This window comes from Dromaius novaehollandiae, chromosome 2 (genome assembly GCF_036370855.1).
Source record: "Dromaius novaehollandiae isolate bDroNov1 chromosome 2, bDroNov1.hap1, whole genome shotgun sequence".
Classification (NCBI taxonomy): domain Eukaryota; kingdom Metazoa; phylum Chordata; class Aves; order Casuariiformes; family Dromaiidae; genus Dromaius; species Dromaius novaehollandiae.
The window spans coordinates 105780656-105808075 of NC_088099.1; the positions used below are offsets into that span (position 1 = coordinate 105780656).

General features: G+C 40.6%; 1 protein-coding gene across 1 annotated transcript; it reads left to right on the forward strand.

Moving 5' to 3' along the window:
* WRNIP1 (WRN helicase interacting protein 1) lies at positions 1-26663 on the forward strand. Its single transcript, XM_026114870.2, has 7 exons — positions 1-670; positions 9372-9563; positions 10590-10834; positions 17834-18045; positions 24550-24705; positions 25303-25382; positions 25875-26663. The coding sequence occupies exons 1-7, from the start codon at positions 131-133 to the stop codon at positions 26148-26150; spliced, it is 1701 nt and encodes a 566-aa protein (XP_025970655.2). The 5' UTR covers positions 1-130; the 3' UTR covers positions 26151-26663.
* The last annotated feature ends 757 nt before the right edge of the window (positions 26664-27420 follow it).

Here is a 27420-nt window from a genome sequence, read left to right on the forward strand (position 1 = left end):
AAGGGGTAGAGCGGCGGCCCCGCGGGGGCGGCAGGCCGGGCGGACTACAGCTCCCGAAGGGCTGCGGGCGCCGGCGGCGTCGCTTCCTGCCGCGGCCGCGCCGTTTCCCGCGGAGCATCGGCGGGAGGCGATGGAGGGTGACGCAGGGGAGCGGCTGGTGCAGTGCCCCGTGTGCCTGCGGGAGCTGCCGGCCGCGCACATCAACGCGCACCTGGACCGGTGCTTGCAGGCCGGGGAGGGCGAGGCGGAGCGGGGGTGGCCGCCCCCCTGCAAGAGGATGCGCCTCGCCGCCGCCCCGCAGGAGAGCGAGCAGGTGGCGGGGGAGCTGGAGGAGCCCTGCCCTGCCGCTGTCCCCGTCTTCTCCCTCTTCCACAAGGGCCGCGGGGCCGGCGCCGCGGGGCCGAGCCCGGGAGGCGCCGGCGGGGGGCGCGGGGCGCGGCGGGCGGCCGCCGAGGAGCCGGAGGACGGAAGCGAGCGGGAGGCGCCGGGCGGCAGGAGCATCGCGCGGAAGCTGGAGGGGAAGCCGCTGGCCGACAAGCTGCGGCCGGACACGCTGGGGGACTACGTCGGGCAGGAGCGGGTGCTGGGCGCGCAGACCCTGCTGCGGTCCTTGCTGGAGGCCCACGAAATCCCCTCCCTCATCCTCTGGGGGCCACCGGGCTGCGGCAAGGTGAGTGGCGCCGCCTGCCATGCCGTCGCCTTGCTGCGAGCCGGGGCATGGACAGGAGCTAGGCCCAGGTCCGGCCCCGCGTGCGGGCTCATCCCTTCTCTGCCCCGTGCCAAAACACGGTTTTTGAGGTTGATGAGCTATTCATTTTGGGGGATTTGCAGGGTTTTTTTGATCTGTCTTATTGGCTTCTCCCATAATTCCTTTATGTTGACAGCTGAGCACTTGTCTTCACTTATAAAAATGAAAATGCAACCTTTCTGGAATAAAATGTAAGTAACTACCCCCTTCCCCCCCCCGCCCCCCCCCCCCAGCTTGTACTTTGGTTGCACAGCCCCTTTTTGATTTTGGGTAATAGGCCTCCTATAAATAAACTCCAGGGTCATTAATAAACACAAAACCCGAGAAGCTTAAAAGCAGTCACAAAACAGAATCTGTAAAAATGTCTAGAAAATGGAGTTGAGATACGTGAGCTTAGTAAAACATAGCTTGGGAGTACCAGGTTTGCCTTAGCACGCTAGTTCTAGCTGCTGACACAAGAGGCCATGGTGTGCAAGGGAGCTAACATTGCGCCCAGGTATACTTAAATATCCATCCACCTTAACACAGAAACAAACACACAACAAGACTGCACTGAGCAGCCCTTCCCATTACAGGGTCTCACTGCTGTTCTGTCTCAAAGACTCTTGTTCTGCTGCTTTTAAGATACCAGAGGCAGAATCTGGTGCATCCCAAAAGACACTGTAATTACAACACAGCTGCAGAGAGTCAAGGACCAGATGAATGCCTGGAGAATGTTTAGAAGGGACAACTCCAAGATTTCAGCTCAATTTTGTCATTTTTCCCTAAAGTCCATTCTTTGTTGTTTTTTAAATGAAAAGCTAAGCAAACAAAATACATAATTATCTCTGTCAGTTTAACCCAAAGATGTGCACAGCACTAAGTTTTGTTTGTATGGAGGTATATGCATGAGATATGTGCATTAGGGCATATGTGGGAGATCTGGAATAGGGAAAATAATGACTAATGAATTAATTCTAGCAGAGAAGTTGAGGGCAGGGGGCACCTTTCTCTTAGCGTATTTGCTTCAAGAGGAAAAGGGACTACATCTAAGGATGTAGGTACAGGTAAGGAACATCTAAGGGAATGACTGACAGATGAATACAGTTAGCAATGATGTGACAAATTGTTTTGTTTAGATAGCCTGTACCTGAAAAGAAAGAGCTGGTGAATTTAGAGAATTCAGAAAAACAGAGGAGATGATGTGAAGGTCTGTTTCTGAAAACTCGTCAATGAGTGCGTGGATTGGTGGATATAAGGTGGCCAGGGAGAGAGGAGAAACTAATGTGTTACATTTTCTCTCCCCACATGTTTTAGGCTGCTGGATAGCTCATCTTCTCTCTAGGCTACTCCTTTTTAACAAACAATGTTGAGGCTACGCTCTTTCAGCTAACTCTTGACATGTTCTAAGTATGAAAACCAGCCATTTCTGGCTGAAACAGAAACTGCTGAAACAGAAACTCCTACTTCAGAAAGTTGAACTTTCCCCTTCATCCATGTGTATTAAATACCTGTAGGACAATGCTAGAATATAGTTTCATCTCAAGCCTTCTTCCCTATAAATGGTACTGTATGTCTCAGTCGAGTGGCTGAAAGTTCTCTCCTTTACTTGTGTATTTTCATTAAATTCCTGTCCTTTCAGATTTAAAGGCAAAATAGTCCACCTACAGATGGAAGAAGTCATCTGTGGTTGCCTGCCAGACTTTTTCACTTATTATTTGGGATGTGCTTACATTAACATGTCTAAGAAAATAATTCATGGAGAACTAACATGAAACAGTTGGGGAATGGATATGAAGGAGATCTCTTTTTTTATGTGAAGAATGACCTAAAGTAACATTTGAAGCCAAAAAATCTTGTGAAGGAGAAGAAAAAAATACTCACTACTTCAGGAATGGTTGGACTAAAGCAAGCCCTTTTCCTGTTAAGCACAGTCTTTTTTCAGCGGGGAAAATATTAACAGACAACTTCATATTGTCTAACTTTAAATATAACAAGGCTGCATGCTAAGCTCCACCCATCAAAGAAAATAGGCCTAAATTGGAGGGTGGGTGCTGAAATAGGAATATGGTTAGATATGCTGGTCTAAATTCAGAAATGCTGAGTAAGGTGGTCATGCCGACTCCTTAAACTTCTTCATGCTCCTGCTACCTATGTCTGGAGGAATCTAGTTACTGCAGCCCACCTATGCTTTCTTCAATTTCCACAGCCAAATAACACACTGACTGATACTTCTTTTTTAAAGAGTAGAGCTGGAGTAAGTGAAAAATAAATGGAGACTGAATAAGTCTTTTGGACCTGGTTTAAAATGAATTTATGGATTGCTTTTCAATATGGACTTTTACCAGAAGCGGTAGTTCCACAGGCAGTTTTTGTGAGCAGGAAGAAAATAATCTTGTTTACTAAGGTGCTATAAAGGCAATATTTTATATTGTAGGTCAAGAATACTCTTGGAGAATCTTTACTATGAAAGTAACAAAGCCAGGTACCTGAGTAGAAAAGTATATGCATTGTACTATTCTAACCAAGCTGCACGTGAATTGTCAAGAAAGCATAATCCAAACTGAAAAGACAAAATCAGGATACTTCTATTGTGAGGTTTTTTTAAGTTTTCTTGTGTACCTAGCCTTCTTATTTTAAGAGAGAAAGATCTTTGTCCGTTAATTGGTCATCCTAATTTCTTACAAACGCAAAAAAAGCTTTAGAGGGACTTGCTTTGACTGTTTATTTCTGTTTTTACTTTTGGCACCACTAAGTGTTGAGCATAAGGATGTGTATTCTGCTTTTAAGAAGCTGACCAGACACAGGGCATAAAATGAAACACTGCCTTGAAGAGGTGCCATGGTTATCAACTTATGAACAGTTAGCTTGTTCATCCTGACTATGCAAATTTTTAAAGGCCTGTATGAATCCTAGTGTAATCTGAGTAAGCCGTACTGTGATTTATGACCCCTTAATACAGGGATTTAGATTTTTGCTTGTCTGCCATGGGGCACCAATTTTAGTAAAGAGTTAGCAGCGGAACACCAGAGTGACTTGAGCACAGAATAATTTTGCTGCCACAGATACAGTTTAAGCTTTATAAACCTGAACACTCTGTATTTAAATGTGGTAAACATTCTGCCTTACATATGCCATTTAACAAGAAAAAAAGTAGGCAGAAAGTATCTGTAGCCCGCTGCTTGTAAAAGGTGGGACAAAGAACACTTACCCATATTTTTCTTAGGTCTGTATATGCAATCTAGTACTAAGTTAAAGTAGGCAAAGTTGATACAAATGCAAAACATCAAACAACAAGTTGCCCTTGAAATTTCCATTATCCCCCACTAAGTTTATCTTTAATTTTTAGGAGTCTGTTGTATTTCTTTTCTTTGTTTTTATTCAGAACTTTGCCACAAGACATTGAAACAAAGCGGGCAAGTATATTCTGATTGCCTGAGTTATACGCATATTTTTCTCTATCTGTATGTCTCATGCGATCTCTCCAGCCTTTTCTCTTTTGCTAGTTCAAGTGACTGCCTACATGCCTATTTGATTGCTTGGATATATTTTATCTTCTCTTGTTCATACTCTTTGGGGCCTTATTTGAAGCCAGCTGAAATAATGAGTTCTTTCAATTGATTCCCCTGAGGTTTTTAACTGAAAATGCATAGAGTCTTTTACAGTAGTGTAGAGCGAAATTTGAGAATAATTCTGAAAAATGGGGTCATCGTTGCAGTCACCTCTGAGAAATCTTCAAATACAGTGTGCTAGATTTTGCTTACACTGTTCTCGGTCAGGAATAAGTTAGTGGGGTTCTCTGGGAAAGCAAAACTGGAGTTGCCCATTGTATTTGTAAAGTGTTTGGAATATAAGGAAAAATTTGGATCCAGCAAAAAGAGGCACAGCTCCATTTCAGTAAGCATTATGCAGTGACCTTGCCTCTGTTTATGCTTGGTCCGACTTGGATTCTGGAAGTGCTATAGAACACATGCTGTTGCTGTTGTTCACAGTGAATGATACCATACGCCTCCAGTAGTGTCTCAGTGGGCTATTTGGGGTGTGAGGAACCAAACAAGACAATTAAGAATAGCATGTGCCCTTATATAAGTGCCAACTGTTGCCACTTTTGATTGCATTATCTTTATAGTCAGTGCCCCTGAGCCCTTTTCATCTGCTATCCTGCCAATTTCCTTTAGGCACAACCTGACTCCTTGCCTGTGTCTCCTGTGACACAGTGTGGTACCATGGGGTCAGCTCAGCAGTATAGGTACTAGCACTTATGGGTTGGCTAGGACAGGCCACAGCTCTTTTAACTACATCCCGGAGAACTGCTTCCCTGGCTGGCATCCCAGGACGCTGGTGCTCATGGTATCTCACTTAGGGCTGTGAAATAAAGCACGGCCTTTCCTGGCTTCTCGTCAACCACAGTTTAGCCTGCCTCCTACTGACTGCACTCAAAAGGAGGGCTGAGGGTGAGAAGAGGCTGCTGATGACATGTAAGCAAAAATATGGAAATCCTGACCAGAACAAAGGAAAAGATAAAAATACATGGGAAATCATGGTCAGAGGTCAACAGAAAAAAGCAGGATGCAATTCTAATAATACGATTCAAACCCCTACGAGTCTGTGGGTATGACTAACCTGTTGAGCTTGTTTCCTGTGTTTTGCACCAGACTCAGACTTTCTGTCATCCCTGCTGCATATGTGTTAATTCATGCTGGGGTTTGCTCTGGAACAAACCAAGAAGGTCTCCTGTTGGGGAAGCCTGGATGCCAATTAGGTTATTCCTGCTGGGGAATAATCAGTGCTGCGGTCTATATCATAGTGCAGGTATAATCTGTGCCAAATGTGCTCTGGTCATCCAAAGATGTCCCAGGAGGCCTTGTGCTCATCCAAACTTATTGGGCTTAGCATGCATGTTGGAAGGACTCATCAAGGCGTGAGGGAGAGCTCTTGCGCAACAGCCTGCTCCTGTTAATGCATGATATGAATGTGAGCACTTCATGAAAAGCACTGTGAGCCTGGAAGAAATGAGCTTAAGCTATTCTGCACACCTTGCAGGAGGTCTCCCGCAGGACTGTTGAAGACAGTATAGATGTAACCTGAGAGACTGCAAAGATGACACAGTTGTTTTCTTTGACTGACACCTACAACAGTTGTTTTGCTAAAATTAAGCAATTTGAGGATGAATGTGAAAAGATTCTGTGAACCACTAACTGTAGGTGTATCCCTAAGCAACATCTACCTGATCTTCCACTTAAATGAAGTTAGAATGACCTTACATTTCAGAGACAACTTCTCAGCTGGTCTTTTCTTTACTATGATGTGACCGTGTATGCAATTCTCTGCCAAACTATTTCACTTCTGCTTTCTGAAGAGAGCTAGGCAATACCACTCTTCCTGAAAAGTGTTTTGGTGAATTAATGGCACTTCTTTAGCCTGGCTAAACAAGTAGGTTTGATAGGGTGCTGCAATTTTCCACATAAAACCTGAGATGATAGATGTGAGTTTGGACAGTTTGCTGGGATAATGGAAGAGAACTCAGAATGATTTCTGGAACGGGCATGGGTGTTACACATTGAGCTTTGTAAGGTGTAATTTTCACTGAATTCAGCAAAAGGATAGATTGCAGGATCACTTCTGTTCTCACCGAAATAAATGTCACTTAATTTATGGACAATAATACTTTCCCTCCTTCCCATTAGGAAAAAAGTTGATCTAAAGAAGAAACACCTATATAATAAAAGGAGCGGAATGTAGTCTTGTTTAGATTTCCTCTTGCTGCATATTGTGCTTTTTCTGATATGGACGTATTTGTTCATATTACTGTAACTGATTTTTAAGAGTTTTTTCTACTATAAAGATCAAACTGAAATTTATTTTAGATAGTGAATAATATTCTGTGTGTTTTCCTTTACCTTATTGCTTATTAGATTTAAAAATTTCTTCTTATCCCCCAAATACATTGTCATTTAATTTAGTGGCAGAAACTGTAGAGCATGCTTTTTCCAGTTTGTCTGTGCTAATGCTTTCCTTCTTAGACTACTATGCTTATGCTAGGTCTCCACTGAGATATCTGTTTCCTAGCTTCCTTGTAACTTGATAATAGTAAAGAGGGAGAAAAAGTATAACATGTTGTGGACTTTTGCTAGACACATTATGTGAAAAAGGAGAAATGAAAAATTGAGCTCGTGGGAAATAATAACCTTACAGAGGAAGGGGGAAGCTCAACCGGTATGTGATGGGCAATTTGACTTGCTGAAAGATTGATTGTGGAGGATGGAGGGAAGAAGCCAAGAACATGCCTGTGTACCTTGAGCACTGGTTTTGAAATACAATGTATGTTATTCTTATGATAACCTTTGTTGACCCAGTGGTTGGCAGGGTGGGAGAGGTGTCCATGTGTATTGGCTGGGAACTGTGTAGCAGGTTTTCAGTTGATTCTTGTGCTAAAAGTAACTTTCAAACAGATTTCTCTGTATTTTTTTCCTAAATCCAAACAGCCTCCAATCTATGTGTTTAAAAATAATTCCTCTCTGATTTTTTTTAAACAACAAAGCTGCCTATCTGAAGATTGTATATCAGAGCTGACTGAGAGAAAATTACAAGGATTCTAGCTGTTTTGGCAGACAAAGATAGTTTTCTTTACTAATATTTGTATGTCTTGCAAAAATGTGGCATTTCTGAATCTCATTTTTCACTACAGGATGTGCTGATTGATTACAAAAATATTCAGCCTGAAGGCAGATAAACAGTGATCTGCCCTGCAGTCTTCCTAATGCCCTGATTTAGTCATGTTTTTAAACTTATGCTAAATATAACAAGTCTGTTCATCTGTGTAACCTGGCAAATCAGGGCCAGGATGCAGTATGAACTAAGTGGAGCTCCTAAAAGAAGAGCCACTTGATTTTTTCTTTTTTCTTCCTTCTTCTGCTACTTTTAAAGCAAGGAAAGGTACATTTTTCTTTTTTTGTCTTCAGACTTGCTATGTTGGGGGTTTCCATGCTTTCAGCAGTTTTAAGGCATGCTGGGTACATCCTCCAAAGATACATTCTGTACCAAGTCACTTTTGTAGAGAAATACCAACTTTGGTTTCATTTTTTAGCTTAGTTTTGAAGATAAATGTGTCACTTTGTCTCCCAGATCTTCCTGTTTTCTGTAGGTGTCGTTGTGAGCACTTTCCTGCGTGTCTTTCCAGCCTCGTCTTCTGCAGCATTCCAAGGAGGGAAAGGGTCGGTGTTTTGAGCTTCTGGGATGAGATGGGTCTGACATGAGATGCAAGTCTCGTGTCAGTACATGGGACAAGACCTCTTCTACAGAAAATTGGGAAGCTATTGCAGAAACTGGAGAGAGAATAAATAGGAATATATCCTCCCTTTTCACCCCCCTCCCCCCCTTGGGCTGGTTGCCATCTCAGGGACAGGGAGATTCATCAAGAGACAGAGCAGTGCTGTTAGGGGAATGGACAAGGTCTTGCCAACAGCACTGGTAGGGGTCTGGTAGGTGGTTGTTTCCGCTGTCTCCTTTCAAGAGGATCAGGTTTGAAGCACCTGCTGCATTAACCTCAATACTTGGAATATCTTTTGAAGCGGTTTTGGAGCTTTCAGTAGCCGTCCTCCCCCTCAGCTGCTAAGGCATTTCTGTCTTCAGATTCCTTGGGCTCCTTCTTTAATGGAAGAAGTGAGGCTGAGGAAACAATCACCCATTTTTCACTTGCAGTACTTTCAAATAGAGATACACTGTGCGTGGGACACGCAGGTACACGTGCCTTTACCAAGGGGAGTGAAGGAAGGCGTGAAAATTATGCCTATAATGTGTATTCAGATTTAGTGAATCTGCGTGTGAGATAGTGGAGGTTGCTTCTGTGCTTTAGTGGGTGCACTGAAATTCCCTATAAATAAATTGTGATATGAAGGAGTTGTGTACAAAGAAAGAAAAACAAGATAACTGCTCACTCAAACCAGCCAACAGTTTGTTCAGTCAGCTGCCTTCTACTTCTCTTGGCCAGGTTTTGGTTACTGTTGACTATTTAGACAAGAAATATAAGGAGTTATTTTTGTTTTCAGCACTAAAATTCTCGTGCTTTTGTAGAGAACTGCTTTTTGATTAATTTCATATTTATGTGCTGTGGAAATACCAAAGGTTTGATGAACAACATTTATGTAGCTTTTTGTTTCTTAAATGTAATTGCACTATGAAATCCTCTGCAGGTATCTTAGAATAGTCCAGCTCTTTATCCTCTAAGATACTATACAAAATAATTGCTCAGTAAACTGCAGTCCGCCTGTCTTCTGTGGCAATAACATATCTGGGAAAGAGTTTTTCTTCAGCTGTAAAGGAAACAGCTGTCATTATTGCTTGCCTTTTCAGTATTAAGACTGAGTAGGTCTGGTACTTCGAGTGCAGTCCTTAGAAATGCAGCACTGGATTTGGCAGGTGCCCCTAGCAGAAAGTTTCTAAGTCTTCTGTGTGCTAGAATAGCATGAACATGAATGGCATGCACATGAATAGCATGAACATATTTTGTAACACCCTGTTCTCTAAACTGTCAACACTATATCTATGTCCAGAATATAGCTTTGTTCTTTACATATTTCCTTCACATCAGTACATTCTGCGTCCAAAATGATTCTTACAAAGCCAGCTCTTACCACTGTTTCAGACTACCCTGGCGCACATCATAGCCAGCAGCAGCAAAAAGAACGGCACAAGGTTTGTGACACTATCAGCCACAAGTGCCAAGACAAATGATGTTCGAGATGTCATCAGCCAAGCCCAGAATGAAAAAAGACTGTTCAAGAGAAAAACCATCCTCTTTATTGACGAGATCCATCGTTTCAATAAATCTCAGCAGGTATTGTACTATGTCATTTTTTGGAAAAATTGTTTGTCAGCACTTCCTGTAAAATTCACCTCTTCTCCTTAACATGATAGCTTACTTTGGACTTCTGTTTTTAATTTTAATGTTACTGGTAACTGAATTTGGGAGAGACTTAGAAATTAAATTCCATAACTAACTTCCAGGCATCAATGTGTAATTATTGTGATTCAAGTATTTAAATAAAAGACTGAGCTATACTTAAGAGGACTTACATGCAGGACTTTGTATGACATTTTGCTGAAATTTTACTTCTCCAAAGTTGCCTTAGTAATGTTTCCCATAGATATCTTTATTTCAGCCTCTACCCTGCGTTAGCATTCTGCATTCCCATTAATCAAAAGTCTGGAATGTAGAGGGGCTTAGAGTTTTTTTATGTTTTAATGTTACCCCCTTGTTTCTGCTGGCAAAGAGAAAAATAAGGCATGGCACTTTGGGATCATATATTGCTGCAGCTATCACTTGGGTGGGCTTTTTTTCGTTTCTTCTTTCAATTCTGTACTACAAGTGACAGTTTTTATTAAATTCTATGGAACCATATTCCAATCTTCCCATAGTTTTCTGAACCATTCTGTAGAACTATATAGAGAATTGTAGCCCTAATGCTTTTGGTTCAAAGAGTAGTTAGAAAATAGTTTCATTATCTGTAGATTTGCTAAGGCGTTTTTCATGGTATGTCTTGCCAAACAATAAAGTTGTCACATAAATAAGCTAAAAATTTGCAGTTTTTTAACCCTGTTTCTTTTCAACAGGATTATTATCGGTGCAAGCATGGGTTATTAAGGTGAACAGCCGTAATGTGCTGCGTACATGAAATTAAATCATTTAGCTGAGCAGATGAGCTGCCTTGTCAGTGAGGTTATTTGTCATATCAACAGGAAACCCAAAGACTTACAGTACCTGAAAAATGTATTATGAAAATGGCAGATAGCCTACTCACATAGGATGTTTCAGGTTGTCATCAATTGATAGCAGCTTTTTCTGCTTCCCTCCCATATTCAGGACACTTTCCTTCCTCACGTTGAATGTGGAACTGTGACGCTGATTGGAGCAACCACAGAAAACCCTTCCTTCCAAGTCAATTCTGCTCTTCTGAGCCGATGCCGGGTTATCGTTCTGGAGAAGCTCTCGGTTGAGGCAATGGAGGCGATTCTGATACGAGCGGTCAGGTCCTTAGGGATCCAGGTTTTGGGCCAAGGTGAACAGCACAACAGGTCTGCCACTGGCAGCAATAGCGAGAGCTCAGAGTGAGTACTTTATGAGCTGCAGCATGTTAATGCACACGACCCGAGGAATTGACTGCCTGCCAGGGAGAGAATGAAGTTGGGGGTGGGAAGAGAAACCCTAGCCGCTTCTGATAGTAAAGAAAAGAAGTAGCAGCATATGGTGTGGAGGGGGTGGCTGAGAGAGAGAGAGAATCCAAAGCCTTGGCTCTCCATCGAAAAAATAATCTTACTGTCTGGATTAGTAGCAAGTTTTATGCTTGGATCTGCAGCTCTTGACTCACTCCCAGAATATTTAAATCTTTTCTGCTGCCGAGGATTTGCTGTGGAAGCCTGTAACTGGGTCCTTGGCATGTCCTAATGTGCATTACTTTTTCTTACTGGTTATAAAAAGCATCATGTTACAATTAAGTGGTGGATGGGGCATCCTCTATAATTATTTTGGAAGCACCTGACAAAAGGTTACTGTTTACCGCATCTTTTTTTTTTTTTTTTTTTTAATAAGAGCAGAAGGATACTACTTTTCCTTAGCTGCAGAATTGAGTGCTATGGTAGGTTTTATGGTATGCTTGGGGCGGGGGGAAATGTTTTTTTGCAAGAAGTTAATAGTTAAGTTTAAGGTAGATTTTGTTTTTCTCCATTTCTTGTTGTCCAAACTAAAGAGAGAGTTTTTGAAAAAATTGAAGTCCTGATTTGTCGTTAGGGAATGTTCTCTCTCTTATGAAATGGCTAGCTAATAAGGATAATACTCTGCTACTGTGGTGCAGGTTATAATTGCAGTTCCTTCATGTTGGTGCTTATGCATACTGCTAGTAATTTGGTTTATTGCCATGATGATAGTTAGGCTGGCACTGTTTACGAAATAAATAAAAGGCAGCCGTAGGCAGTACACTTTATCCTTCAGCTTTATCACAGAATGTGAGTACTCAGAATTCCTAGCCGGGATATGGAGATCAGGGCAGGGAATGGAAGCTATTGCCCCCCCTTTTTTTAGGGTATCATGCCTCATATTGCTCAGCCACCTGTAGCTTTTAGATACAGCAGTGATGTGAATTGTAGAAGAGAGGGCAGTACTGCATGTCAGCATTAATGTAATGGCACAGCTGTGGTTGGAGCTACACCCTGCCTGGGGTTTTGAGACTTTCCTTTCTGTATGGGATTAAAGTACAAGGCATAGTTTCAGCTGCAGTTGTTTGGCTTTGGGTTTCGCCAGACTCTCTGTATCTGTAACCTTCCGTTAGCTATGGATGATTTAAACAGCACAGTGTGGTACTTAATCAAAATGAAAGAAGTCTGGTGGGCAGACTGTCAGATTAGCACAGTTTCAGAAACCTATCCATGAAGAGAGAGTGCCACACACCAGTGACTAACACAGGAGCCAAACATGTTAAAACAAAAACAGAATTAAGGATTTAAGACTGTTTGCTGCAGTTGTGTATTTAGCCTTTTTTGTGTTTCCTGCCACTATCTGGTTCTGGCCTGTAGTTGATACACACTGTTGGTGCTGATGCTTGGTTTCCTTTTTTAGCCATCCTGTCCCTTACCTGTGGTTTAATTTTTGGTCTCCTTGTTAATTGCTGCTTCTTGCTTGACTCTCCGTGCCATTTCTGCTCTTTTGTTTCTTCTCTGCCTACTGCTCTGCAGGAGCAACTGTGTCTCTTTTCTTCCTCTCTACCTTCCTGCCGTTGTCAAAAAGAGCCAGCATTAGCTGCAGGCAGGTGACAGTCCTAAGGCGTAAATAAAAGTATGTCAGCAATTACTGTTGGTAATTGATCGCCTTTGTTGCAAAGTTGGAGACGGAGCTCTAAGGGAGTATGTTCGTGGGTGTGGGACTTCCATGTTGGAAGTGATGCAGAGAGCTAGTCAGAAGGCACAAGAGTTGTGTGTGTTGAATTAAGATTTCATTTCCTTAAGGAATGAGTCTCCCTTTTCAAACCACAGAAATGCAGTATGAAGTTCTGCATGTGCTGCTTGGCCTCAGACAGGCTTGCTGTCACATCACTTGTCTGACATGATGTCTGACCTAGATGAGAATTTGAAGATGAGAATGATTCTTGGTGGTGTCTCCTCTTAACTTAAGGAATACGCCTGCTGGGAGGGCAAATCTCTCTTAGTTTCTACAGGAATATTCTATGCTGAGCAAGACAATAGCTATTGCTGAATGGCACACTGATTTTTGTCATTTCTACTCTGCACACGCATGCAACAGTAATCAAAAGGAAAGTGGGCTCTACCAGAATCTGTTTCCTTAAGTTTTCTTGATGTCTCTTTCCTGTTCTGCTTCCACCATAGCTGCAGGTTTCTAGTAGTGTTGCATCATTTGGCTCCTCCTCATCCCACTGTGGCTGTTGTACAGCCTTTTCTTGCTATAAGGCTGCGATAGAGCTAGCAGGAGGCATTACCTAATTCAGTGTTTTCTTCTTTGTCATATTATCCCATTCGTAAAGCTACTTGATTATTTTGTATTATAGTTGCTGCATTTCTCTAGGCTAAGGTAGGCTAAAAGTAAAATATGCTAAAAGAGGACAGAATATGAAAGAAACATACACTCATGAAGAGGAGGAGAAATAAGGAGAAGTGGATAGTGAAGACATTTTATATTGCTGAAATTTTGCTGGTGCTTTCTTCTGTTTAGACAAATGCTACCTCACCAGCATCGGTTTGTTCCTGCCATACACTGATATGCTACAGTTGTACTATGTTGTTGATGAAGGAAACCAAATTCTTTTTTTCATTCTTGGCTTTTGCTTTTTTTCATGTAAATGCTGCCTTCGGAATGGTATCTCTAATTGAAGTCAGACAGTGGGCTGGGTGTTGGATTAATATATTTGGAGTTAAATAGCAGAGGAGGCACACATGAGTGAAGTGAAGAATCCCCAGTTTCCTGTTAGAAGGACTGTACATCATGCAAGTCAACTTGTTACTGTCTGTGTTACAAGTACTACAGGGTTTTGAATTCACTGGTTTGGAAATCAGAGTGTTTAATGTTGGCTTTTTGGTCTTGAATGTTGGATGCCATTTTAGAAAATGATTCTCTTATTGCAACATCCATCCAATTTCCTTGCTGGTTATAGAGTTGCTGGAATGAGAGGACATATTCAATAGTAGTGCTATAAGGCAGTAGACAATACATCTCATCCTACAGTATTTCAGATGAAGCCTTAAATTTGCCTGTAAGCTGTTGCACTCTGTCAAGGAGTGAATATAGTGAGAAAAATTGCACTGGGAATGTAAGAAATTACTGATCCATATGCAAAAGAAGCAGTGGACCACTTTATCTTGTCTTCTGCCCAATTATTTTTAAACTTTTCATCATAAAGGTTCTGCTTGCTTGGACTTTGTTGTATCTGCTGTGTGGTACCGCTTACACTGTCTCGTCATTGGATCAAACACAGTGGTGATGTACAGGTTTTATTGGTAGTTCTTGCTATGTTTCACATTGGTTCTTGGCACAAACTCTCTTGAGGATATAGAGGTAAGGGGGAATGGGGAAGAGGATTTATTATCCTGTAGTGGTAGTTTTCCACTACTTAAGCTAGTATATCATCTTCAGCTCAGTGGATGATAGATTCTTGGGCATCCCTATTGGCTTGTTTATATATTTGTCTCTAAGTAGCATCAGTTACAAGGTACCGACATTGAGTATTGGCATACAGTGTGTGTTGTGTGTTAAATTTGGAGAGTGGAAAAAATATGAGATTGCCCATCTGCAAGATGATCAGGACCTTGTAAAGAGGTCAGAAAGTGTGGGAGTCATTCTGTCCTACAGTTCCACGGTGTGTGGAAGTCGAGATAAAGTGAAGGAGTATAGGTGATCTGAGCTTCTGAGGATGGGATTGGATTAAAAATGTAAAATATAGCAAGTGTCTTTTGAAAGCCAAGATATCAAAATAATTGTCATACTGATTTGAAATCAGGCTCTTGCTTAGTGAAATTAAATCATAAAAAATTTGACTTTAAGCTTTTAATTCTTCAGAAAAATTAACTGAATTTGGTTATTCTGAGTGTACAGCGTTCTTATTTTGAAATAATGAGTGTAAATGGAACTGAGATTCTAGAATAGAGAAGCACTAGATTATTTCAGATCTTTGATTGTCTTCAATATATAGGGCAAGCAACTTGCTCCTATGTGGCAATTTTCTCATTTATTGTTGTCCTGTATGTGATGCTAGATGTAGGCTAGATCAGCCTAATATAAAATACATTATTTGGAGTGGGATTTCCATTATCAATATGTTGTAACTTGGATTTCATCATGGAAGATTTTCAGTACTTTCTTGTGTGTTTTTTTGTTTTAATTCATATAATACAAATTGCTTGTGTTGGGTCAATAGAGCACATATAGTCTTACAGGTAATCTGAAGAGACAGAAATATAACTCAGCTTTCTTATGCTGATTTTTAGGAAGCAATTGAATGGCAATAGGGCTCTGCCTAACCTCAGCTAGGTTTGGGATAGACTGTTTTTAGCTTCTTACAAAAATAGTAAATTCTCTTACTGCCCTTGAGTGCTCTTGGTGCTTCCCCTTCACCTTCAGGTACTGAGTGCAGTTGTAGCCTTCCAGGATCAGCTTGGGGAATTTTCAAGTGCTTGGGGTTCTTGTTTGCAAACTGCAGGCGAAGAGCTTAGTCCTTATGGGACTCATGTGAAACCTTCTCTCTAATCTACCCTGCCGGTATATCCAGAGTGTTTGTTTGCTCAGTGTACAGCATGTCTGTTTTTTTCCTTGTTGATTGAGGTATTAGCAGCAGGATGTCTGTGTGTAGTGCCTGCTGGATTTTTAAAAATAGCCTTTCCTTTTTTTGCAGATAATGAGACACTTGCTGTCTTGTTTCAGTGCATTTAACAAAACCTCGTGTCCACCTGTAGCACTGAGGGGTGAATGTTGCTCCTTGATTTTCAGGGAATTTGATGTATGAGATACTTGACTGAATAAAGGCACTATGTTATTGTATTCTGCTGCTTCCCCATTCAAACACCAAGAAGGTGTTTGAAATGTCTTGGAGAAAGTGAGATTATCTTGGTGTGACTGAACATGTGTGTGATCTTTTTTTTTTCAGTAGCTTTACTGAATATATGAGAAGTAGAGATGGAAATAAAAAATACAAAGTGGTGTGTGTACAAAGTGGTGTGTGCGCATAGACAGATAAAGTTATTTAGTTTTCCTACAGAATATGTGATTCCTGCTGCCCACTCTCTCCAGCGTGGTTTATGGCCCTAGAAGGCATTTGTCAATTTTCACTTGCAGCGATGTAGAATGAGATTACAACTCTACAAGCTTTTCTGCTCTCTGAGATGGACATGAGAGGGCTCAAATACTGTCTGCTGAAGTTTTTACAGTACCTAATATCTTTTTCTTTGGGGTGATGAATGCCAAGTCTGTTTGCAGGGAGGAAGATGTTCATAGAGGAGGCAAGTAGATTAGATTTACCTCTTTGCAGAGGGTTCTTTCTGTTTAGGCTTGCACAGTGAGCATCTAGTATGACAGGAATAGAGAGAGAGAAGTTACCAGCAGCTAAAGTTGCCATTCTGACTAATACTAACTAGTATGGAATAAGAGGGGAGGTTTAGGGCTTCTGTACCTGTAGTTGCAGAGCTGCTTGCAGCTGTTGTATGCTTAACAAAGACATTTTTCATAACCTCATAAAGAGGCAGGCCAAATATTGAAGATTAGTGGATTTATGTGTCTGGGAACCTTGGCATTGCTTCTGTGTGTTATCACTGGTAGTAACAGTAATAAATCTTTCCAGTGAATGAAGTGCAGCAATGTGGGTGAATTCCCAATTATTTGGTGCACATTTGGTTCTCTGTAAGAAACTACCTCTCTCTCCAAGCTCTGTGCATTAATGCCCAGCTGATACGTGTCGCTGTTGATTTTAAGTCTTGTTACTGGAAATGGTGTAGTTAGGGCCATTATTTTTATTATGCTTTAGCTCCACTAGCTTCTGTTTTCAAAACAAGTCAGTTTTATCCTCTGATGGCAAACATCTTACCCATTAACTTGTCTGTATAATTAAAGTTTGAGGGTCAAATCCTCAGTGGTATGTGTATGGAGTGTGTAGAGCAGAATCGGTTCACCTGTACACTGTGTCAGTGAAGACTGCAGCCTAGTGGGTGAAAACCTGGAGAAAGAGCTGGAGGACTTGAGTTATTTTCCCAGCTTTGGCATAAACCTGCTATGAGATCTCAGCAAGCCCTTTGCCTTTTGCCGCATCTCTCAACTCTTCCTGTCTTGTTCATTTATAGTGTGGGTTGACAGGAGTTTGGCCTTTTATCTTAGGAGTTCGTGTAGTATTGGCATGCTTGAAGTAGTAGATGACAAGAATAGTGACTTCCATGCACTAGGATAGCTTTTCTTTGTACTCCAGTTTTTTTTTTTTTTTTTTTTTTTTTTATTCCAATGACTAAGTCTTAACAGCTGTTACCATTTCAAAAAAGGGTGTAGGATGGGCATATGCTTTACAATGTAAACAATAATTTGTTGCTTTTAAAAGGACGTCTGAAGGCTCTCTCTGGCAGTAGCAGTTAGTTTAAGAACTGATGTTAATTACTTTGTACCTCACTGTATTCTCTCATGCATTTGGATAGCTTCCTACCTTTTCATTGTCCTTTAGCCAAGGAATTTGAAGTGCTAGCTATGAAATGCTGGCAAAGTAAAACCTTTTAACGTTCAACTAACTGTGCCAGAATTGGGCTTTTAACAAAACCCTAACCCTGCTTTCCATTGAACTTAATGAGACTGGGCAATCTCAAGGAAAAACACAGAAGTACAGAAACAGATGAGAGCTGTTGCTTTCATCTGCCGTGGTATTTAACATGCATTGGGGCAGGAGGAGGAGCGGTCGAGTCAAACAGTATTCTCCAAAGCTCTGCAATGCTAAAAAATGAGAGAATGAGTTAAGAATAAAACTTAAACGTGGCTGCCTCTCACCAGACTTTGTAAAGAAAAGTGACTTCCGGCATAATATGCCACAATGAAAGGAGTGTGATGTGGGATAAATCTGTGGGATTATTCTATTGCAGATTCCCTGTGTACATAGAGAAGAAAGCTCTAAGTACCCTAGCCTACCTTTGTGATGGTGATGCACGGACTGGATTGAATGGACTTCAGTTAGCAGTTCAGGCCAGATTAGCAGCAGGGATTACCAAAGGTTGTTCTGCAGATGGAGTTCTGATAACAGAAGAGCATGTAAAGGAAGGACTACAACGATCTCATGTACTCTATGACCGAGCAGGTGAGTACCTGACAGCAGATACTGTGCCACAGAGTAGGAACTGGGGAAATACTTTCTTTCCTTTTCCAGCTGTTGTTTAAATAGTGTTCTTGAAAAATGATTTTTTAGCTGGGAAGAAGGCTTTGGATTTTATGTCGTTATACCAGTTTATGTATACGCGTAAAAGTCCATGTGGAATTTCCTGTTTTTGTGTCTAATCAAATATGATCTGTTGCTTTTCTTCCTCAGTGACATGCCTGCAAATTTGTCTTGAACTGAGAGTCAAGATGGGTTCCCTCAGTTTAAGCTTTCTTCCATGCACAGTGTTATCAGACTTAGGCTTGGTTTATCAAAGACTTATTTTGCATAAATTCTAGACCCCTGAGGAGGAAATTTTGTCAAAGAAGGACCAAATCAGCTACAGGAAGCCCTTCCTTGCTCTGTAGCCCAGCAAAAGCCATGTAAACTCGAAATGGAAGATGGGATTTAGAAGCTTGGTTGGTAGCGGCAGTCAGTTGGCTGATTCGCAGCCATCATGCAAACATATGCAGTAGTCATGCAGAAATACTCTAATTTGCCAAACAGTTCCAATTAATCAGAATTGTATGAATTTTTTTAAATTTTGTTGTGACTTTTGCGTGCTCTGTTCTGTGCTACAGAACATGCTTCCTATTTTCTGTGTGTACACTAAAGTTGATTTGTTTGTATGTCTTTCTCAGATGTCTGAAATCCATATGGGGTTCTAGAGCAGCTGGCAGTAGGTCTCTTCAGAGAGCGAATGTCTGCACATCTGCTGGGATTTCTCTCCTAAGAAATGCTCATGCTCCAAGCCCTGCTACAGGTGCTCAGGAAGAGTTAGGAAATGTTTGTACATTAAGGGATTTTTCTCCCCTCTTTCCCACTCACTTCAGAGCCCTAGGGAAATACTGGGTCAGGGTGGTAAAAGGCAGGGTAAGGTTTAGAGCAGACAGGTAGACACGAGGACAGAGATAGAAGCAGACCCTATATAACCACTATCACACTTTCTACTTGCATCTTTCCAGACCTGGTCCTTTGTTTGCCTGAAGTGCTCTTCTGCAGCTTAAGGAATATGCTTCCCCCATCAGAAGGATCCCTGAAGTAAAATGGGAATCCTGTGACTGACAGAACAGTCTGAGAGAAAGTCTCTCTCTGCACTTATCAGGCATCAAAAACTGAAGTTTAGAGGATAATAAAATAGATGCCAGCTCCTTCTGAGGACTGTAGCTGTTAAAAAAAAAAAAAAAAAAAAATTTTGCTGCCAGATAAAAACACTTTCTGAGATGCAGCATTTTGAAGTACTTTATAATTTATATTTCTTCTCTCTTTTTCATACCAGTTGCTGTGATGAAGCAGTGGTTGTACTGAAATGTTGGCCTAAAAATTACTTTCCCTTTACAGTACAGCAGTGATTCTCGAATTAGTTTGTAGCGTCTGTATTAGTAGGTTCTGTAGGTTCTGTATTAGTTTGTAGCTCTGTACTAAGATTCCCACCCCCACTCCATCCACTTAGTAGCTTCCAGGCTGTTGGTTCCGTGGCAGAACAAACTGTAGATACCAAGGAGTCTGACCCAAAACTTCCTTCCAAGCAGGGTTCCTGCTCACCACTTAGAAAGTGCAGGTTCATCTGCAGAAAGTTGCATGGTGAAGTTATTTGTTCTTTAAGGTCATTAGAGTATTAAGATCTGAGGGATTGCATGGTAAAGAAAAAGAGGTATTTTGGAGAGGAGGAGGTTTATTTTTGGAGGGTTGGAAATCTTCCATTGCACTGCTATTCCTTCGAAAGTCTTGGAAGTGCTCACATTCACAATAATATCTTATTTGAAAACCCGAGCAGTTTGTTTTATTTTTAGAGATGCTTTTTAAGGCAAAGAATTTTGTAGCTTGCTTAGGGCAGGTCACATCTAAATGCATTTAAGGATTCCTCATGTGATACCCTCTCTTACTAAATTTGTGACTTGGCAATTTAGGCATTACAGAAGTTGGCCATTATAGCTTTTTAAGTGATAGGGTTAAAAATTAGGAATTGAATATTAGGGATTATGAGAGTCCTCATGAATGAGTGTGCTAGTTTTTCAGCAATACTTGAATCACTGCACGTTTTAGTATCCAATGATTATGCCAAGCAATGTCTGGAGGACTGATTCATTTTTATTTTTCACTGTATTTGATACACTTGATTAGCTGTTACTACTCAAAACCTGTGATGAGAGATTCCTAGGGATTAGTTGTAACACACATATATGCTTGTTTTCAGCCTTCCTATTACAAAAAGAAAATGATGGCTCATTGTTTGGAAGAGGTCAACTAGGCACATACTGATATAGTGGCTGATATGGGAAGCAGAGGATAGGCGGGGGGGAGGAAGAGAAAAATTATATGGGGTATGTGGCAGGAAAGAGTCATGATTAGAGATGAGGAAGGGGAAAACCTGACCAGTTTACTGGGTGTGACTTGCTTCTGCCCTGTAGGTTTTTGTCAGCTCCCTTGTGTGTTTGCTGTCGCCTTGTGGTGGCTGACATGTAGGACTCTTTTTGTGGCCATTGCTCCCAGGTCTCCTCAGTTAGGTGTCACAGAGTGCCTCTTCCTGAGGCTTGCATCCAGTCTAGGTAGCACTTGTTCCGCCCCTTCTCTGTGACAGAAATCCTTTGAGCTTTGGGTAGGGTTTTTTTGTCAAACTTTTTCAGAGATGGGTGTTAGAGGGGAGAATTCTGTTTTTCCTGAATGTATGAATGCCAAAGAGCCTGTGGTAAATATTGTCACAGGGGTAGGTTGCCTGCATACATCACTTTACAAAGTGCCTTTCTTCTGCAGAGTGGCCTGTGTCTTAGTTGTCCGCTTCTGTCCACATTAGAGATAGCTAGTGATGCTTCATGTATTAAGTGCTTCTGGATAGAGGCTGCTGTGTAAATAAAAATATTATGTAGCATGTTTTGTCCCAGACTTTTTGAATAACAGTTCCCTGTGATGGAATCTACACTCCTCCAGTAAAGTGGTTCAGCCTCACAAAATGAAGGGATATGATGCTGTCTAATCACGATAGCAGCAATATACTTTTGCATGTAGTGTGTTCACCTAGCAAGCACCAAGTAAGTGGTGTTCAGAGCTGTGTAAATACAGAATTCTGACTTTACTTTGGTATTTATTTTTATTCATATTAGGCAGAATTTGCCAAAGGTATGTAGTTGGGCGTTCTTTTGTGAACTTTCACCAAATAGTCTAGGAGGGAAATTATTTGTAATCCAGTCATCAGGCTGTTGTGCTGATCTATGTGCACATGTATAAAGACAAGATCTTCGCACAGACAATTTGTGTGTTTTAACTGGTAGGACAGAGAAACAGCTCTAGTGAGACTTTATGGCCAGCAGCAGCCTGCAGCCCTCACAGCGTGAATGAAAATAAGTTCTTTAGTTGTATTTAGCTTTCAATTGCAGTTCTTTTTCGTTGTGATTTTCAGAGAAAATGACGCAGTGACTGAATTCAATTAATGTTAACAATCCAAAGGATTGACCAATCTTTTGTCCATCCAACAGATGTACAATGGATTTTTAAGACAGAGTTGTATTGTCTCCTTTTCTTCTCATGTATTGTGGCTTAGTGTTAACGCTGTTTTAGTAGCAAATAGCAAAGATAAATATCAGAATAATTGCAGGGTTTTGTCTCATTATTTATGTGATAGTGTAGCTTTGTCTATGGTAAAGGCTGTGAATGTATTAAGCTGAATAGAGAGTTATTACTTCTGTAAACTGGAAACGTCTTCAGATGGTTGTTCCTTCCTCTTACACAAAGGAGGAAAGAAAAGAAAGAAAACATGTCTAATTTCATAGTGTTTGCGTGTCGGCTTCCTTGTTTTCTGTTGGGCCTGAAAGAGATGCTTTTTTACCCATGCTGTTGCTGTAGTCTTTCTTCCAAAGCTTTCTTCTAGTCTTTATCTGGGAGCAGTTGATGTTCACCTTTGGCTAAAATAGACAGGAAATAATGGGAGATAGAAACTATTGTTTTATTTTTGCTTACTGCTTAAGAAGTCCAGAGATTAGTTATGGTCAGGGAATGAGGCCTTTTCCTTGTCTAAGACAAATAAGGCTTTAGATAAATTACTATCTCCTTAGACAAATCAGTAGGGAAACTCTTCATTAAGAGATTTAGGGGCACAAAACTGAGTGTCAACAAGATTTATGCGTCAGTGTCCATTAGACACTTTGGAAATCCTACCCACCACCAAGCCTCTTGCGAAGTATCTTGTTTCTCTTAGGAAGGGTATTTGCCTATGTGGGAACCTCACAGAACAAATGTATTTTGATTCCAGAAACTCTTCAAAGTTTTGATTTCAGGAGGCATCCAAGATGCAGAACAGCAGTGATAGATCAGTTTGCATGTGTCTGTCTCTACACTAAATTCTTAAGGTCAAAATCTGTACTCGGGTTAACCAGCCTGAGAGACAGAGTTAGTAAACAAAGGTCTAAAAAGAAGAGTTGTCTACATCTTTTTTTAGCAGTTTCAGGCATCTGACTGAGAAAATATCAAAACTGTATATTTATAAAAGAAACATAAAAGCCCTTTGTCTGTATTCTTTTCCTTTAATTGAAACTGCATTTTAAGTACAATTCCACAGTTTTTTTGAAGACCAAGTCTGGTGTATAAGTACTGTTATTGTATAGATGACTGAGTTATCCACACTAACTTTGTGAGGAGGGAAATAAAAGGGAGAAATCTGTTCTCTTTCTAAGCTGAAATACTCTGAAGATATGTCTCTCTAGACCTAACCTGTCTGCTGGCTTCCTTCTGCCTATCCAGCTGGTTTCAAGTATGACATGTTCCAGTAGCCCCAACAGCGTATAAAAGCACTTCAGCAAAAAAAAGATGTGCACGTTCAACCTGTCAAGATATTTAAAGGCCATCTTCTTTACTTTCAAGAGACTAAGAGACACCTCTTCCAAGAGGATGATGCGAGTTCAGCTGCTTGGGTTTATTGCTACGAAACCAAGTGTTATGACGGAGCACAGACATGCTGTTTATGTTGGCATGATAATGACTGCATACCACAGAGCTCTTTGTGTGTGGAGTCCAATTAAAAATAGCTATCTGCAGGCCTGCATATTCCAGAAGACCACACTCAGAATTCCACACAGGATCATACTGCAATGTTAACTGTAACAGAGGAAGATGGGACCAGTTTCTGACCTGCAGGGTGAAAGTCTTACTGGCTTTCAGTGGAGCAGTTGGAGGAATTTGGGGGCTTTGGTTTTCAAACTCATATGCATGGCTTTTTATTATGCAGAGCCTACAAATGACAGTAGCGTGTTCTGATGTAGCTCTGGGGCTGTAAATCGTTTTGGCCGTAGGAGGAAGAGAAATATAACAGATGGCTGTACATGCAGCCGGTTGCCTTTATAATACACAGCTGTGAGCCAAGGAATACCAAGCACTTTATAAAAATAAAAGAGCAGATTATGTGAAAAGTTTAAAAACAGTATGCCAGCAAAGTACTCTTACAAGTTTGATTAAAAGAAACGCAGCCACCTGCATGGAGAAAATTTGCAAGCAGGAAGGGTCTCATGCTGTGTTCTTTATTTTATCCCGCTATTTTTAGCTGTAGACCTAAAAGATCTGTGGAGTGGCATGGTTTCTCCTTGGAGTCCGTATTTAATCTTACACTAAACTTCAGTGTTAAAATTTTCTCGTAAATTATTTGTTCCTCTGATCCCTGTAATTAGCAGTCTTGTATTTTCAGGGATTTTTGTTTTCTTTTGTTTGTGCTTTTGTTTGAACTTCTTACAGTTTTCAGTAACCTTCCAGCGGTTCTGGTGTCCACAACAAAACCCACCATTTCACAGGAGGCTGCAGTGGTTGTATGATGTGATTCTGTTTCCTCCAGAATGAATAATATGCCATCCTTGTAAATCCACAGCAAAATTGTTTCTCTCTTTCCTCACACAATACAGCAAACTCGTGTTTGGTTTACTTCACAATTTATTTGCAGGTTTTAATTGATGCAAAATCTTTTTCTAAAATATCACTGGTGAAGAATTGGATTTCTCTGATTCTTCTGTTGTCTTTTCAGTATTGCATTTGTGTGTCTGAAAGCAGTGGTCATCGTAGTAGATCTGTTCACTGATTCCTTATGCAGTAGTGCTTCCTGACTAGTTTATACGTATTCCTAACTTACTGTTTGTCAATTAAAAAATATTTGTATAAGGTTTCCTTCCTAATTTTTTTTTGAAGGAAAGGTCATTAGGGTATCAAAAAACCCACAAATTCCTTGCCTTGTAGCATTTAAAAAAACACCCTCCTTTCATCTGCTGTTGCTCTGTTATGCTTATGTATTTACTATAATGATCTACATGACAAAATATGAAGGTATTGAAGATATTCATGAACACCGTGATCATGTATGCATGAAAAGAACTTGGAAAAGCTTGTTATGTTTATTTACTGTGATGTAGTAAAGTACATTCTGTTCCTTTAAATGTATTTACTGTGTATCCCAATCCCCCCCATCCTAAACAGGAGAAGAACATTACAATTGCATCTCTGCCCTGCATAAGTCTATGAGAGGTTCGGATGAAAACGCTTCCCTTTACTGGCTTGCTCGAATGCTTGAAGGTGGTGAGGATCCACTCTATGTGGCAAGGAGGCTGGTGAGGTTTGCAAGTGAAGATATTGGTAGGTATTTGCAATCATTTGTGCTGGAATATTATGATCTACCTCAGGTTTCTGCTTCCCAGAGTCTGGTGTTTAAAAGCAAGAAATCTGCTCTGGGTACAAGAGAAACAAAACTTCCTACCCTGCCTTGCAATTTTCGGACTCGATAGCTGCCTAATTGTAAGGCATCTCGGTTGACTTACCTAAACTGGTAGATGCAAGATTTTTAGTGGGGATATGATGGCTGAAGAGTTGTTAGATCTGGGGAAGCTATGTCTATATAACAGTATTTCCCCTTCCAAAAAAGTAAATGAATATCATACCACCTGCTATTGCTCAGGCAGCCACCATGTGGCAACAGATTCAGTCTGTAAATCATACCTGACTTTCAGGTGTGACTTTCAGGTTTTCTTTTTTGGGGGACAGAAAGGAGAAGGTTGCAGATGGAGGGAGTACATCTTATGCACTGCAAAATATCATACCTCAAGTTCCACCATCTGAAAAAGCTACTTTAAAATATGCATGGATAATCTTACATCTTACAGGAAGAAAAAAAAAGTTAGATGGTGACTAAAGCAAACTGACTTTAATCTGCTTTCATCTAATCCCTTCGTGCAGGGCTGGCCGATCCTTTGGCTTTAACGCAAGCAGTTGCTGCTTATCAGGGTTGTCACTTTATTGGAATGCCAGAATGTGAGGTAAAGACTTCATTCATTCACTGGTTTGAGAGCACTGTTAATTGCAAAATTTAGTTGTAATTATAAAAAGCTGCAAAGAAGGCAAATTTAATTGTTCATTCAGTGCATCATTTTTCTGACTAGTAAACAGAACATCATTGCTTTTGAAATAGATGTTGTAGTTTACAATACAATTCACTGCATATTTGCTGTTAAATTTGATATTTTAACTAACTACATTTTGTTCTGTCAGTCTTGTTTTCCTTCTGTTATAATTAAAATCATATATTCTGATGTTCTAAATTAGCCATCCTTCTCTAGGAGCCAAAATCACAAACTGTGTTGTTAAATCGTAATACTGATATTGTAGTAGCAGATGGAAGTCAGTTAAAAACATCAGCCTAGTTATGCTGTCCTGTACAAACAACCTGGACAGCAGCACTTTTCCCAAAGAGCTTGAAAGAAGTCATTTAACATTCTTCTTCCAATTCTAATTATTTTTCTTGTTTGCAGGTCATTCTCGCACAGTGTGTAGTCTATTTTGCCAGAGCACCAAAATCCATAGAGGTATACAGGGCATACAGCAATGTCAAAGAATGTCTGAGAATGCACACAGGACCTCTCCCGCCTGTTCCACTGCACCTCAGAAATGCCCCAACAAGGCTCATGAAGAACTTGGGCTATGGTAAAGGCTATAAATATAACCCCATGTACAAGGAACCTGTAGAGCAGGACTATCTGCCAGAAGACCTGAAAGGAATGAACTTCTTCAAGGAAGGAAAAACGTGATAGCCTTGGTCTGAATGTTTTTTGATTTTGATGCATATGTTTATACTGGGTTGAAAATTCACCTTCTAGTATCAGCCGTGTATCTCTGAGGTTGAAAGTACTAAAGCGATGAGCCTTTGAGACACTGTCTTATCCTTCTGGTTGTACTACTGCTATTGTGAAGTGTTTTGTAAATAATTACGGCTATGCAATATAGAAATACAGAAGTAAGCTTTATCAGCGTAATAGCGTTACCCCCTAGTTCAAATGAACCAGAGAAATTATAAACATGACTTGTATTTCTGGCTCTTTCTATGAGACTTTCTATGAGGAATATTGTCAATCTCCTTTTTAAAATCAGTATCTATTTCAGATTTTGAGAATGTTTATTTTCCAGAAGAAGAGTAAATTGCCCCCCAGCTAAAATATGGTAAACAAAATGTAATTACAATGTAATACTTGTTTATATGATGTTCCAGAGACTAATTTTGTACAACAACATTTATTAAACCAATAAAGTTGTTGAAAGCAGTGTCTATGCATTTGTTTAAATATTCTTATGACAGCAGTATGGTTTTGGAAGTTTGAGGTTCCTTTAATTTTATCATCCCTACTTTCCACAACAAGTTTAAATGATTTTGGAAGTAGAGGAGTCATGAAAATAGCTGAATTATGTTAGTTTTTAAATTTCTGTCACTTAAAATTTTTATCATATGATGACATTTTGGGAAGCGCTTTTGGAAAGGAGACTCCTGGTAGCAAAATACCCTCCAGGTATTTCCAGTTGTGTAACCACAATTCCATCAGCTTTGAATAACAGAGAATTTGTTTTCCTCTTCCTACGGAAAACATATCCACATCCAAGATTGCTGTTGATTGAATGTTTCGGTAGGTGGAACATATGTTCATGGCAGTGGCCCTGATGTTGACAACATTTCCTTCATTTAAATGCTAATTCCTCCCCCCACTCACCCTTTAATCTTTCATAAGTGTGCAGCGTTTTGGTGTGTTGAAAAGCTAGTGACTGCTAAAACAGCATATGCATGTGCTATTCAGTAGTTGAGTCGCAGAAGACCATGTTCAGTTAGACTTACAGCAGATAGTTAGCTAAAAAAAAGTCAGTACTGAAATGCTGAGTAGCCACTGGGACAACTGCCTGCATTGGTCGGAGTGCTATGGAATAATCTGGCCACAGCTGATTAGGATATGTGCCTTGTCTTGGCTGAGAATTACCACCTACACAGTAGCACAGTGCAGTCACCGACAGATTTGCTCAGTAATTACTCAGGAG